The 12,751-nt window shown below is 38.6% G+C and overlaps 1 protein-coding gene across 2 annotated transcripts in view; it reads right to left on the bottom strand.

Annotated features, from left to right (window-relative positions):
* PTPRQ (protein tyrosine phosphatase receptor type Q) overlaps window positions 1–12,751 on the bottom strand; it is a 141,860-nt gene that overhangs the window by 47,291 nt on the left and 81,818 nt on the right. For both annotated transcript variants that reach the window (XM_055712885.1, XM_055712886.1), the window contains exon 43: window positions 2,260–2,592. In XM_055712885.1, the coding sequence (XP_055568860.1) occupies window positions 2,260–2,592 (333 nt within the window). The remainder of the gene's footprint in view (window positions 1–2,259; window positions 2,593–12,751) is intronic.

Here is a 12,751-nt window from a genome sequence, read left to right as displayed (position 1 = left end):
CTGCCCAGAGCAATAGTTCTGTTTGTGCACCCTGAATTTCTCTGCCCTGCTACAGGCAGTACCCTTTGCAAAAGAGAAGGGGGAACTAAGGTTTTTTCAGTCTGTTTCCAAAGACTAGTCTTTGGAATGTATGAGGTCAGGTACCTAGAGACCTGCCCTTGCTAAAGATCAGCCGCTGCTCAGGGAGGCTCCCAGCACTGCTGAAGCACGCTGGAACTGCCAGCTGGCTACCCAGCTGTGACATGTCACCTTCCTCTCTTTTTCCTCCTCAGCTGATTGCCATTACTCCAGGAAAAAGACCAGCACCAAGCTACGATACCTGGAACAGTGCCCATGCTTCCTTGACTCCGCAGTGGTGTGTTTTATAGGCAGCTCATCTCCTGATGTGTCACTGATTTAGCTCACGGAAAACTTGTTGCTGCCCACCTCCCTCACCCAGACACTTGGGCTGGAAGAACTGGTGGAACTTTTTTGACTTCTATTTCATCACCATTTGTTAAACTAGCTAATAGAGCATACAGAGGACCTACTGCTGGGAACAACACTATGTTGGCATGGAAAGGGTTTGTGCAGTCTAATGAGATTTTTATACTTTTAACTACTGTCTCCTCAGTGGGCCTGACAGGAGACTGGTTCTCTCTTAGACCAAATTATCACTGTCCAGAGAGGAAGCCATAAAAAGGATCCTAACTTTATCTGACTGTGTTTTCAATATCTGCCTCTCTGCCCAGTTTAAATCTCTAAACTCCCCAAACTCAACAACAATTTTTTAAAGAGAAATATTTGCATATGTCAGCAGCTGAGATCTGTCCATCTAATAGTAAGAAATCTCCCCCGAGCTGCTGTCTCAAGAGTTTCACGGCTTCTGTTAGCTATTTTTTGCTCCATCTGGGGTTATGTTTTTTTTTTCATTTCCCGCCCCCCACACACTTTCATTTAAAATATTGCATTAATTTACAAGCATAGCATCCCCATAAGAACCACTGGACAAAGAAAGTAAGTGCACATGAAAATGACTCTGCGGTTGATCACAATACTTCTCAGTTCAAAGGACTGCTTCGTGCTTTATGTGAAAAAAATGGGCTGTTGTGATGTTCACTATCACAGTGTCCAAATCTCTTTGCCCTTTGGGGCTTAGAATTTATCTGTTTCAATTTCTCATCTGCAAATGATGACAATATTTCCTTACCTAAAGGAAAAACTGTGAGGCATTTAAGGATAGATGGATGTATTACTGTACAGAGAGTGCACAGATACTATGAGGAACATTATATAAAAGCCTCCTTAATTCATGTCGTATGATTGTAAAAACAGGATTGGAACAAAGGAAGTATGTGGACCATTGCGTAGTCCCTGGAACACAGCTCTTTAAATCACTGGTATCTCTATTATGATTACTTTGGATGGAGAAAGGAGTGAAGGATCTGTGATTTAGTCAGGCCACTCATGGTAATTCTCCGTTGTTGTTCTACATGGGCCAGAGGCTGGATCGCAGATGTGCTCTGACCTAGGCTGGCTGCAGGCTGGGAAGGAAGGTCATATGTCCTCATGACAACTGCCTAAATAATTTATCTTTCATGTCCCCTTCTCTCAAATATGTAGTGATGACTTATCTGTGACAATTAATTCTTCTCTTACTTGGAAACTGCAATCTTCAGCTGAGGCATGACAGTTCTGATATGTGTCATGGCAGACCTGTACTGGTTACTGTACATGGCTACTCTGATCTGTAATGTCTTTAGGTAGATAGGGTATTGGAAAGAAATCTTCCTCTGAAACTATTGCTTAAATTCTATTGCCAGGAACATACAATAGAATTTCAGGGAAGTGTTATGATGTTAGTGAATAGACTTTTAGTCAAAGAATTAAAAAAAGGACTACTTTTCATTGGCATATCCCACATGTGAAGATGTACTAAAGATGGCATAAAAAGCCAAAATAGCCAAAATTCAGACTTACCAATTCTAGACTGGAATAGGGCTGAGGAATGAAATTGCTGTTGGGTAAGCAGTAAATATAGTAAAGCACACAAAAGGCATCATATTCTAAAGCAGTATCAAGTATACATACTTACAACATGATTTATATTGTGATATTTCACATGTGAAGAGTTGCTTATTAACTTCACCAGTTAATCCTTATTAACTTCACCAATATTGTAGGTCTATGAAGAAATAACTTCTACCAAGCGTTCTTGCTTAATTAGGTGAACAACACATTGTTACAGCATTATGACACATGGCAGACATCCTTACTTACAGCCAGGAAGTGTTTGCGTAGAAATCCAAGGTGAATAACTGCCATAACCAACATTTGTACTAGCAGCAACTGCAAATCTGTACCATCTATATTTTTTCAGTCCGTATACTGTCTCTTCTATCCGGTCGTCCAACACATTTTCATATAAATATTGATGCATCTCATATTCAATACATCCCTTAGTTTCCCAGTCACTGCAATGGATGGACTGTAGCTGTGTGGTAATCTTGTAGTTTTGAAAGTAGCCAAGGATAGATTTTGGTGGTCTCCAGTTCAAGGTCACACTTGTTGATTGCACATTGGAGAAAACAATATCCCTGGGAGCACTAGGAACTAAAAATTGAAACATTTGTAAGATATCTTCATTTCAATGAAAAGTGATTGCGACTATAATTCTTCTATCAAGTGTTGAAAATAAAAATTTTCATACACCTGTCTAAAGACCAAGATTCAATTTCATGTGGTTAATAAGGATCACACTGTACATATATAGGTGGTTTACATTTACTACAGCCTTTGAAAAAGAGAAAAGTACTTTTAGGTGTGCCATGCAGGGACAGCTTTGAGAGGTGTGACATTGCTGTTGCTACATTTGGGGCTATGTCTCAACTGAGGGAGGGAATATCGAGCAAAGTTATTTTTGGCCTACCCATAGCATCTTTTACTGTTTTTGCTAACTGGGATTCCTCACCTCTCACTTAGAAATACTCATTTGTCTCCCTTTTCTCTTGGTAACATATGAAATCCTCAGGTAACACCTCAAGGTTTCATAAGCATCCTGATACACTTTCTGATTGGGAAGTATCACTGCATGCAATATGTTTGTCTATCTTTAAATAAGTGCTTTACCAGTTGTTCAGCAAACAACAAATTAAAAGAATGCCAAAGGAAGAGCTAAGTAATATGGCAATACAAAGCAAAAAAAGAAACTTCCCATAAAGTTTGCTTCCATGTATTTGTATACATTTGTATACATGGGTCTAAACAGGTTATATTCTTGTACATGGAGACAGAAGTAGTGCACGTATGTACATACATGCACACACACTGATCCATTTCTATATTAAGCCAAAAGTGTACTCCCAGCTCTTGCAGTCTGGATGCAACATATGGTTTTGTGCTGTATCACACAGTCATACAGTAAGCTAATATTATCTCTAAGACTCTGTAAGATAATACTAATACTCCCTGTGGCAAAAAATGTGCAGAGAAATCAGCTCAGAAATCATTTTGTGCACTTAGCTTTAAAGAGTGCTTCAGAATCTTCAGAGGACAAAGTATCGCTGGTAAAAGAAAAACACATGATACATCCTCAAACTGAAACTGAAGAAGTCCCAAGGCTTACATAAAGAATAAAAGGATCCCAGACCAACGTTACTGGGGAAGAAAGAGAAAACCCTCCATTTTTCGTTTCTTCATCCTTGTGGGAATATCTGATCTCTGCTTTCATCTGCAATGATTTGTTTATGAAAATCATCATAATATAACAAGCTGAAGCTTCTCCACTAAATACGTTTAACAAGAAACGTAAATTCTGAGTCAAACCAAGCTGTGATGTTGAAAAGGTTGAGAAATTCAAATCCCTTTAGATGAGCCCAAAGCAGGTGGAGCCTGCAGGAGAGGGGCCAGGCACAGGAACCGTGGGTGCTTCCCCTGCCCTTTGCTCAGCTCTCACACAGGCGTACACATCACAGGGTGCAATAGCCCCATATGCTCCCACAATGCTACACACTAACTGCAGAACAGGAGCAAAATCTTTCAGAAAAAAAATCTTTGCTAGAGACAACTTCCATCATCAAACTCCATGCTATCAAAATCAAAGTTGTTTTGCTCTGTTATTAGCATGAAGAGAAGTATGGGAAGTAGTAAATACAAATGGAACAGGCAGTAACTTTCTTGGTTGATTACAGTTTTGGGGATGTAATACCCATTTTGTCTACTTTCAAAAAAATAAACACTGCAATATTTTCATAATAGCTCTATGAACTGTATTTGCTACTTGTGTCAATTACAAGAAAGGACTTAGTTTGACCATTAATTAATGGAAAATAATGGCAGAGAAATATTCAATGGTTACTATAAAAAAATCTGTATTTTTCCTGAAAAAAATCATCCACTCTATTGTAATATAAGCTATTAATACCTGTTAAGACACTGCAAAGAATATGAATTTTACACACTCGATGATGATGATGATAAATGCAGGATAGAATGGATAAAATTATTTGAGTGAAGTACAAGTTATCACCCTGTCTCACTCTGAACTTGAATTAAAGTTTTTTAATATCCAATTTTATATATTGCAAGAATTAAAAAAACTAAGAGTCAGCAATTCCAAAGACATCAGAACAGGGAATAATTAAAAGAATGTAAGAAAATTCAATTCTCTTCCTTCTCACTCAGAGGGGATTACTCTTTATTTTTGATAAGGAATTTTGACCTGACCTTCCCAGGCACACAACTCCAGGAACTCTTGCTGCGATAGGAACTGCCAGCGTTTACAGGTCTGGAATAGAAGTGTGAAAGTATGCAACGTGGAGGTGGAAATAACTGGCTCTGATGCCTCTTAGTCTACCATCACTAACTTCCATCTGCTGAAAACTGATTATTGGACTATACTCCAGTTTAAATGAAAGACTGGATCAAGTACTGAAACAGGGGCTTGGACTAAAGTAGATAGTAACTGGTTGCTTGCTGTGTGCCAAGAGGGAGGTGGAAATACACACCTTCACTTGCTCAAATGTGCAGCTGGTAGAGCCATGGCTGGCACAACTGCAGTCTCTGCACCTAACCCAACGCAGGTTAAAGAGGCTAGTCACCGGCAGAAAGAGCAGTGCCCATGTTCTAGCCAGCACAGTGGGCTTTCTCAAGGAGAGTGCCCTGTCCACCCAGTTTCAACAGGGATGATGCCATCAAAAAGAACAGAAAGCTAGAATGTTGCATTGTAATAAAGATGGAAAAGATGCTTGGCAGTTTCACAGAACTAGAAATTATATTAGCAAAAATACCTGTGGCTCTGTTTTGTGGGCTCTCACACAGACCAACAGAAGTCCGATAAAGCCAGCCTCCATGAGCTCCACCAAGTATTTGGTGGAAAGAGACAAACTCCCAGAGAGTGAGGGAAAGAATGGAGGGCAGAAAAAACAGTGTTTCTCTTCCTATCTGACCTTTTTCCCACTGGCTACAGAAGCCCATACACTTTACCCTCACAAGGCTGAAGATAATATCTGTGATTATCCTGGTGAGTAACACCACATGAAAGCTGCCATTTTTAAAGATAAACTTGCAGATATCACAACATACAGATTAGACAAACGTTTTTATTGCTATTTTATGTCACCATTTTCCCAGTTTACTAAGATCCATATAAATCAAATATTTCTAACCCATGAAAGAAAGGGTCAGTCAGCAGAAGAGAGGAAAATTTTCTCTGCCAGTGCCTAGACAGACCCTTAAAAGGAATCAGAGCCTTAAATGTTCGTCAGTGCAAAATATATCCCATTTGATGTGATTGCTCACACAGACAAATCAACTCTAAATGTAAACTTCCATTAGAACAAATGAAAAGATGTGATCTGAATCCGGAGTAAACCAGTTTTTCTCAAAGAGCCACAGTGAGGAGCAGTGACACCCAGTGGCACAGTCTCTCTTGCACTTGATGATTGTGTTCAGTGAGACAATTTCAGGACAACTATGCTATTGGGTTACAGATACAAAGAGGATTACAATTACTCTAGCATGGAGAATCAGATTTCCATTCTTCAAGAATGACTAAAATTCCCCCAACTTTTTCTGTCCACAGATGGTACCGATTTGAACAAACCATTCCATGCTTCCTAGAGTAATCATGCAGCATGTTTAAATTTTCTAAACATGACTCAACTATGATGAAGTGATCACTGTTCAAGCTAAAAACAATTAAAGCCAAAACCTGAATCTTTGTCAATTACTTTTTCAGATTAAATTGGAACTGTAACAAACACTTGATATATATGCTTTTACACACTTTGATACGTGCCTAACAGGAACTTTATTTTTATTCCTGGTTTCCAGAAAGGTACACTTAGAGAAAAGGTATGAAAAAGACAGTGTTTGTGGTGTTGTAAGACACTAATTGTCTAGGACTGAGCCCTGATTAGCTAGCTGGCATTCTAGTGCTAATCCTGTATTTAAATTTCCCAGGAATCACGGGCAGGACTCCTTAAGTCTCATCATCACATATCTGACAGTCTTTCCATATTGAATTAGATTGTATTTGCTATAATTCAGCTAGCTGTGGGAGTAGGGAGTTTTTCAAAGTCTGAAATTTTTGGTGCAATGTACTCTATTGTTTTCCATTTAATAGCTTTTAATTCAGCTTCTGAAAGCCAGCCAGGGAGCTGGTGGAGAGGCTGGCCATGAAATGGTGGTGAATTCAGTTTCTGGACTGGAAGAGGAATGAGGTATTTTCAGGTTCATCCACCATTATTCACATGATGGCCAAACTCCAACGAAAAGTGCCTGAAGCCAGATCCACATGGGATTTTAAGCTCCTAAAACCTATTTATGTGCCTGAACTCCTGCTAAAGTTGACAGGAAGCTAAGCACCTAAATAGAAGTTACTTTCACAGATCTTGGCCCCAGTTCCCTACACTTATCTGGCTGCAATGCTAATCAGCTCTTTGCAAAGCTGATGGACTGCTCTGAGATTAAGTTTTCATTTGAGAACCTAAATGAAAGGAAATTCCTGGTAGAAACAGCACCAGGACTGTGCAAAGACTCAGATCAAATTGAACTGGGCCAGTGGAACTGGTTTAAACCAACAGAAATACTTGGTAGAAGAAATCTTATTCACAGTGCAAAGATAATCTAAGGGCAGCAAAGGACACACAAAAAAAGTCTACTGAGAAAAGAGAGAAGTTACAGCTTTCTGCAAAGACTTCTGTGGAAAGCAATGACTACAGCTGCACGGGCCAGGAACAGAAGACAGTAATATGATACAGCATAGTTCCTAACAAAGTTAATAAAAAAAAGTCTGCCTACAGAACAGCTGCTTGTAGCTGGAGTTTGGATTAAAAGAACAGCGGCAGCCTAGAAGTCTGTTGGGTGGTATTAAAAGCATCAATAAGAGGAAAGTAGAACAGATAGCAGTGGCCACACAACAAAAAGTCTTGAGAAAATGAAGGTATCTGAAAAGTAATATTCTGTATTGATTATCTCTGTTAATTTTTGTAAGTTTAGTTACCCGAAGAAGTTTCCTGGGTTAAGTTGATAACTCTGATCATACTAAATACAATTTTAGAGAGACTGCTAACTTCAGAGGGACTCCTCATGATATAAAGTCCTGCCCAGTATGAATAAGGACATCACCAATAGCTCCTAAATGATTTTACTCACATAAAAATGTACAAAACTGTAGACCGTTTTTCCCATGACTTGGGACTGATACTATCAGACATGCTTTAAAGGAAATTGCACAGTTGAGAACATGTCTTAAAAAAACCCTCTCTGGAACACATTTCTTAGTCCTCAGTACATTAGAAAAATCAGTCTCTAACTCTGGGATCTAAGCACTGAAACATCAAATCCTACAAACCTGGGGACAAATGCACACCTTTAAGCTAAACTTAGAAAAGTAGTGAAAACTGTCAGTTCTCAAGTCTTGGAAGAATGCTCAGCTTTCCAACAAACTGGACAACTGTCTACTTTTCAGTAAAAAAATGTATTTGACCTGTAAATGCTTTCAGTGTCAGCTTTGTATGTATATGTCACCACCATTCATATACATTAATGCAGAGTTGACTTAGTCCTTACAAAAAAAAAATTCCTTCATCCCACACTATGTGGTTCTTCTATTTTTATCTACCTGCTTATAAAAATAACATCAATACAATTGCATTGGCAGCAATCAAGTGATCACTGCATTTGTCTAGTGAAGATCTGCCATCAACATTAAAGCCATTAATTTACATTTGGTTACAAGATCTAATCAGAAAATCTAAAAAATATTTCATATTACATAAAGAATATTGAAAGCTGGAAAAAAAATCAGTTTAAGTCATCTTGGAAAGAAGTGTTTCAAAGATTATGTCATGATTCACTGCAATTTTTGGGTACTTTTACTATAATATAGTTTGGAAACATGAACTTGCTGCAGGGTACTTTTACTATAATATAGTTTGGAAACATGAACTTGCTGCACTGATTGAACACATAAAACACACTGCTTTTATCTGTAGTAGTGATAGGCGACACCGAAGCTCTTCCACTGCCAACGCTGTGGCTCTACAGTAGGTTGATTACTCTGGATAACCAGGCCAACACACTTCACTGCACATCATGCTTGGGGCCCTAAGGACCACTGTAGGGTACAGGCTTAAATATTTCTTCTAGTGCATTATGGTCACCTGAAGTTCTCTTAATGAGTTAATGAGTAAATTCCTCCAACTTAGAGCTGCCATGAGCTGCTGTGTCTTAAGAAAAAGATTTTTGGTGGTGGAAACAGAGCATTTCCTTGGATATGAAGAAGGCTTTAAGTCCCTGCTATGTTTTGTGCTCCTTGCAGGCCTGGGTGAAATAAAGGCCCACATTTTCCAGTGGGCACCTCCATCATGGAGATACAAAGCCAGAATCTGTAAAGGTTCCGTATGCAGACAGTACAGACATTTTGTGCACAAGTAAAACCAGATGATGTTAGTTTGCCACCTCCACACCAAAAGACATAAGAAACTTAGCCATTACCAATCCTTTTAGGCATTACTTTCCTTCATGCACAAGGCATACTTCTGTGTATAGCTACAAGTTAGTATTGGCCAGCAAAATCAAGCACAGATTGAATTAAAAAAAAATGTGTCTTGGACAAATTTCTAGCCATATTTCTTTTAAATGTAAGTTATGAATGAATCTCTATTTAGCAGAAAACAAATGGTAAGGACTGTCACTGCAGTACAACAGGGGCCTCAACCTGTTCCAAGCCTCTGTGTTCAGTTATAATATTAAGTAGTACTAGCAGTAAAGAAGGAAAAATTACTCTGTATGTCTTAATATTTTAATCAATATGATTAATATTTCCAGAGAAGAATAAAAAGTCAATCAAGAAAAACTGAATTTAAAAAATTGAAAGCAGCAGCAGTTTTCTTTTAATTATTCATGCTTTGAAACCGCAAGTGGCTTTTAAATTTTTTTATTTTTATTCTTAACTGGATGACTAGTACACTTGTCCCAGACTTGTGAGCTAAGTGAATCTTCACAGCTTTAGCATGCCTTTTACAGAAGTTTCCTATCATTTTATGGCTCTTTCTCCCTTCTAAAACCTCACTCAATCTTAATGAAATTTCATTTTAATATGTGTGTTTTCTTGAAAATAATCCAAGGATTCAGTCATAAAATCCTAACTCATTTATGCATGTGTGCTTGCTATATTATCTTTCATATCTTTTATAATATATTTAATCACAAAGTAATATTACCACCACAACAAAGCCGACAGTTTTTAATAACATACTGTAGCCTGGCAGAGGTGGTTTACCATGACAATGGAAGTAGATTAGACACAAAAATCTCCTCATAAATTTAATCTTCATGATTCATGTTTAATTGTACCTCGATATGAACAACTTTACCTCAAAAAAAGGCAAATAATCTTGCTAAGAATGTAAAAGTCAAACACTGTGTAGTGAGACACTGAGCCAAATTCAATTTCACTTTATGTCAGAAATAAATGCATTGTCAGTGACTCAGTGCTGGCTACATATCTGTGACTAATCTTAGACCACCATAAATAAGAAGCTGACAACAGCTATAAAACTGTTTCCATTCCCATCCATGAATCTCCAATTCCTAGTACCCAGTCACCACACAACAATTCATGCAAACACACAGTTAAGGAAATGTCCTAATAATAACTAGTTTGTTGCAACTATGACTAAGCAACAACATGTAAGCCAACACTAAAACAGGAAGAAAGGGTCTGTGCAGTGTATGGGCAAAAAATACATGTATCGTAGTATAAATCTTTCACTTTGGAAAACTCCCAGTGACAAGACACATAACCCACATGTTATAAAATAAAATCTGGGGTTTTTTTCTTCAGCTAGTACAACTCTATGTAACATAGATCACAAAAGACTAGCAGTCTGTCTCTTTAGCTCAGGCTTAATACCACATCCACAGCTTCTCCAGGCTTTGCTCACGCACTAATTAATAGCAGATCCCAAATTTCTCAGAAATCCCAACGGTTAACTTTCCCAGGTGCCAGGCTTCTTTAACATTGCTAGAAGCCTCTTCCCCATACTCCAAGAAGTGAGGTACCTCGGAAGCCTTCTGTTCTCCTCTGTACCAGAGAGTAATATGCCTCCTGTAAGACTATCTCCAAAAATTTTGGGGTTTGGGCAAGTCCAGTTTTAATCAGGCATCAGCCCACCTGTCTGCATACCCATTCCCAGTTTCAGTCTTGTTCGAGCTCTGAGTCAGGGTTGGCTGTTCAGTAGCCCTGATTTAAAAGAAAGGGTGGAGAGTTATGACTGCAGTTGAGAAGCGTCCTTAGGTACATGTTCAGCACAGCAGTTAAGTTCTTTAGAGTATTTCCAGCCAATGCTGTAAGATATGAGTATGCTTATCTCTAATATTTAAACAATGCTTAATTCAAAAGTGGATTTTGAACCCTGCTGATGGGCAGGAGCTCCTGAGTGAACAAGAGGGCACATGACCCAGGCAGAAGTCTTAAATTGCCAAGAAGCCAGACAGAAGGGGACCAACAGAGATCAGAAAATGGCAGAATTTGTAGCAGAGCTGTTTGCTGTTGATGAAGAAGCCAATTTGGAGAGAACATTTTTACCAAAACCAGGTATGGATGTGCCACCTCACAGTTCAAATAGGGGATGTGGCCAGGCATTAGTGGGATGAACTGTATTATGAGGAGAGGCAGTCATCAAAGTACAACTCTGGCTGTTTTCACAGTGTTAGCTGCGTTACGCCAGCAAGGGGCTGCTCTGCTTGTCCTCATTTGGAGCTCAGCCATTTGATCTGGAACCAAAGCAGCAGTAGCAGCAGTAGTTCAGCTGACAATACAGATGTGGTCTAGACTCATTCAGACACGCACATCTGCAAGTCTAATTTTAAGAAGTGTGGATATCAAAGCTCAGAGTGAAGCATTAAGGCTCTGTGAATAGGAGAGATCCTATTAGGCTGAACCTAAGCAGGTACATGCCACTCAGGAAGCTACCAGTAGGAAGTCTACGCATAAGGGTAAGTCTGATCTCCAAGCTGAGATGTCTGATTCAAGTCTGCATAGTAGAGTTGCCCCTCTCCACTTGTCATCCAGAACCTGAACTCTGTTGCTGAACAGACTTTTGTATCTATTATTTAACAAAACTGAGCAAAACTCACTCTTTCAGTTGAAATATGTATATGAGAATGAGTGCTGCAACTCATCTTGTAAGTTATTCAATAACTTAGTAATTAAAGTATTACAAAAGCTAGTTTTGGTTTCTAAGCATCAGGGGATACAGTCGTGCTCCCCCATCTCACCCCCATGCTTCCTAATGATCCAGCTGTTCTGAATTAAGAGAGCTCCTCAACTCCACTGCACAAATTGATGTCACTGAAGAGAAAACAAAAAAAGGAACTAAATGCAATCATTGCTCCTGTAATTCAGTAGGAAGGTGAAGTCTTTCTGGATCATGCTCACTGAACATTATTTTTTATTTTTATATTAAACGATCACTGAAGAACAAAAAACCAAAGAGAAATCATCCCTGGAGTAGAAGTCACCCCTAAATAGGAAAGAGGGAAAAGAACTAAACAGGCATTTGCTTCCTGGACTGGGAGTTGGCCTTCTCTCCACTTCCAGTTTAGAAGCTAGGCACACAGATATTCACACAGAAGCAATGCTGTATTTTGCATAGAATTTCATCTCCAAGTTTGAAGTGTCAAATAAAAGCACAGCCAGGACTAGGTGAAGTGTGCATGGAGAAAAGAAGACAGACAGATTTTGGATAACAGTGTTTTACTCTGATGCCAAGAAACCTGCCTACATTCTTCTTTGGATTCAGCTTACGATTTTCTTTCTTGTTGAAAAATCCTATCCATCAAGAGTTATGACAAAACCTGCTTAAAGAAGTTAAATTCTTCTCAATTGCACAAATTCTGAACAGCTTTACTGACATTCAGTGAAGCCATAGCATTGGCTGCTGGTAGAAACAAAAGAACAAAAATTTTGCTCCCCCAAAAATTTCAGACTTACAAGACTAAATATGCTGAGAGTACTAGGAACAAAGCTGAGATTATAAAACAAAGATGAATAGGTGATCAGAAATCAATAAAATAACCATTCAAACTCAACACAGAAAAAGACACTCTCTCTGCTTTTTTAAATGGCAATTAATTATTATCACCAAATATATTTAAAATAGGAGAAAGAGGAAGTCCTCTTTCTTCTCATGTACTGTTAGCAAGAAATTTAAACAACAGAAGTATTTAGTTGCCTGAAATGAAGCAGGTATTTCAGGCTTGC

Source organism: Falco cherrug, chromosome 5, assembly GCF_023634085.1.
Source record: "Falco cherrug isolate bFalChe1 chromosome 5, bFalChe1.pri, whole genome shotgun sequence".
NCBI classification, from domain to species: domain Eukaryota; kingdom Metazoa; phylum Chordata; class Aves; order Falconiformes; family Falconidae; genus Falco; species Falco cherrug.
Note: the sequence above shows the minus strand (reverse complement) of the source record. Positions and strands in the feature narration are given on the sequence as shown.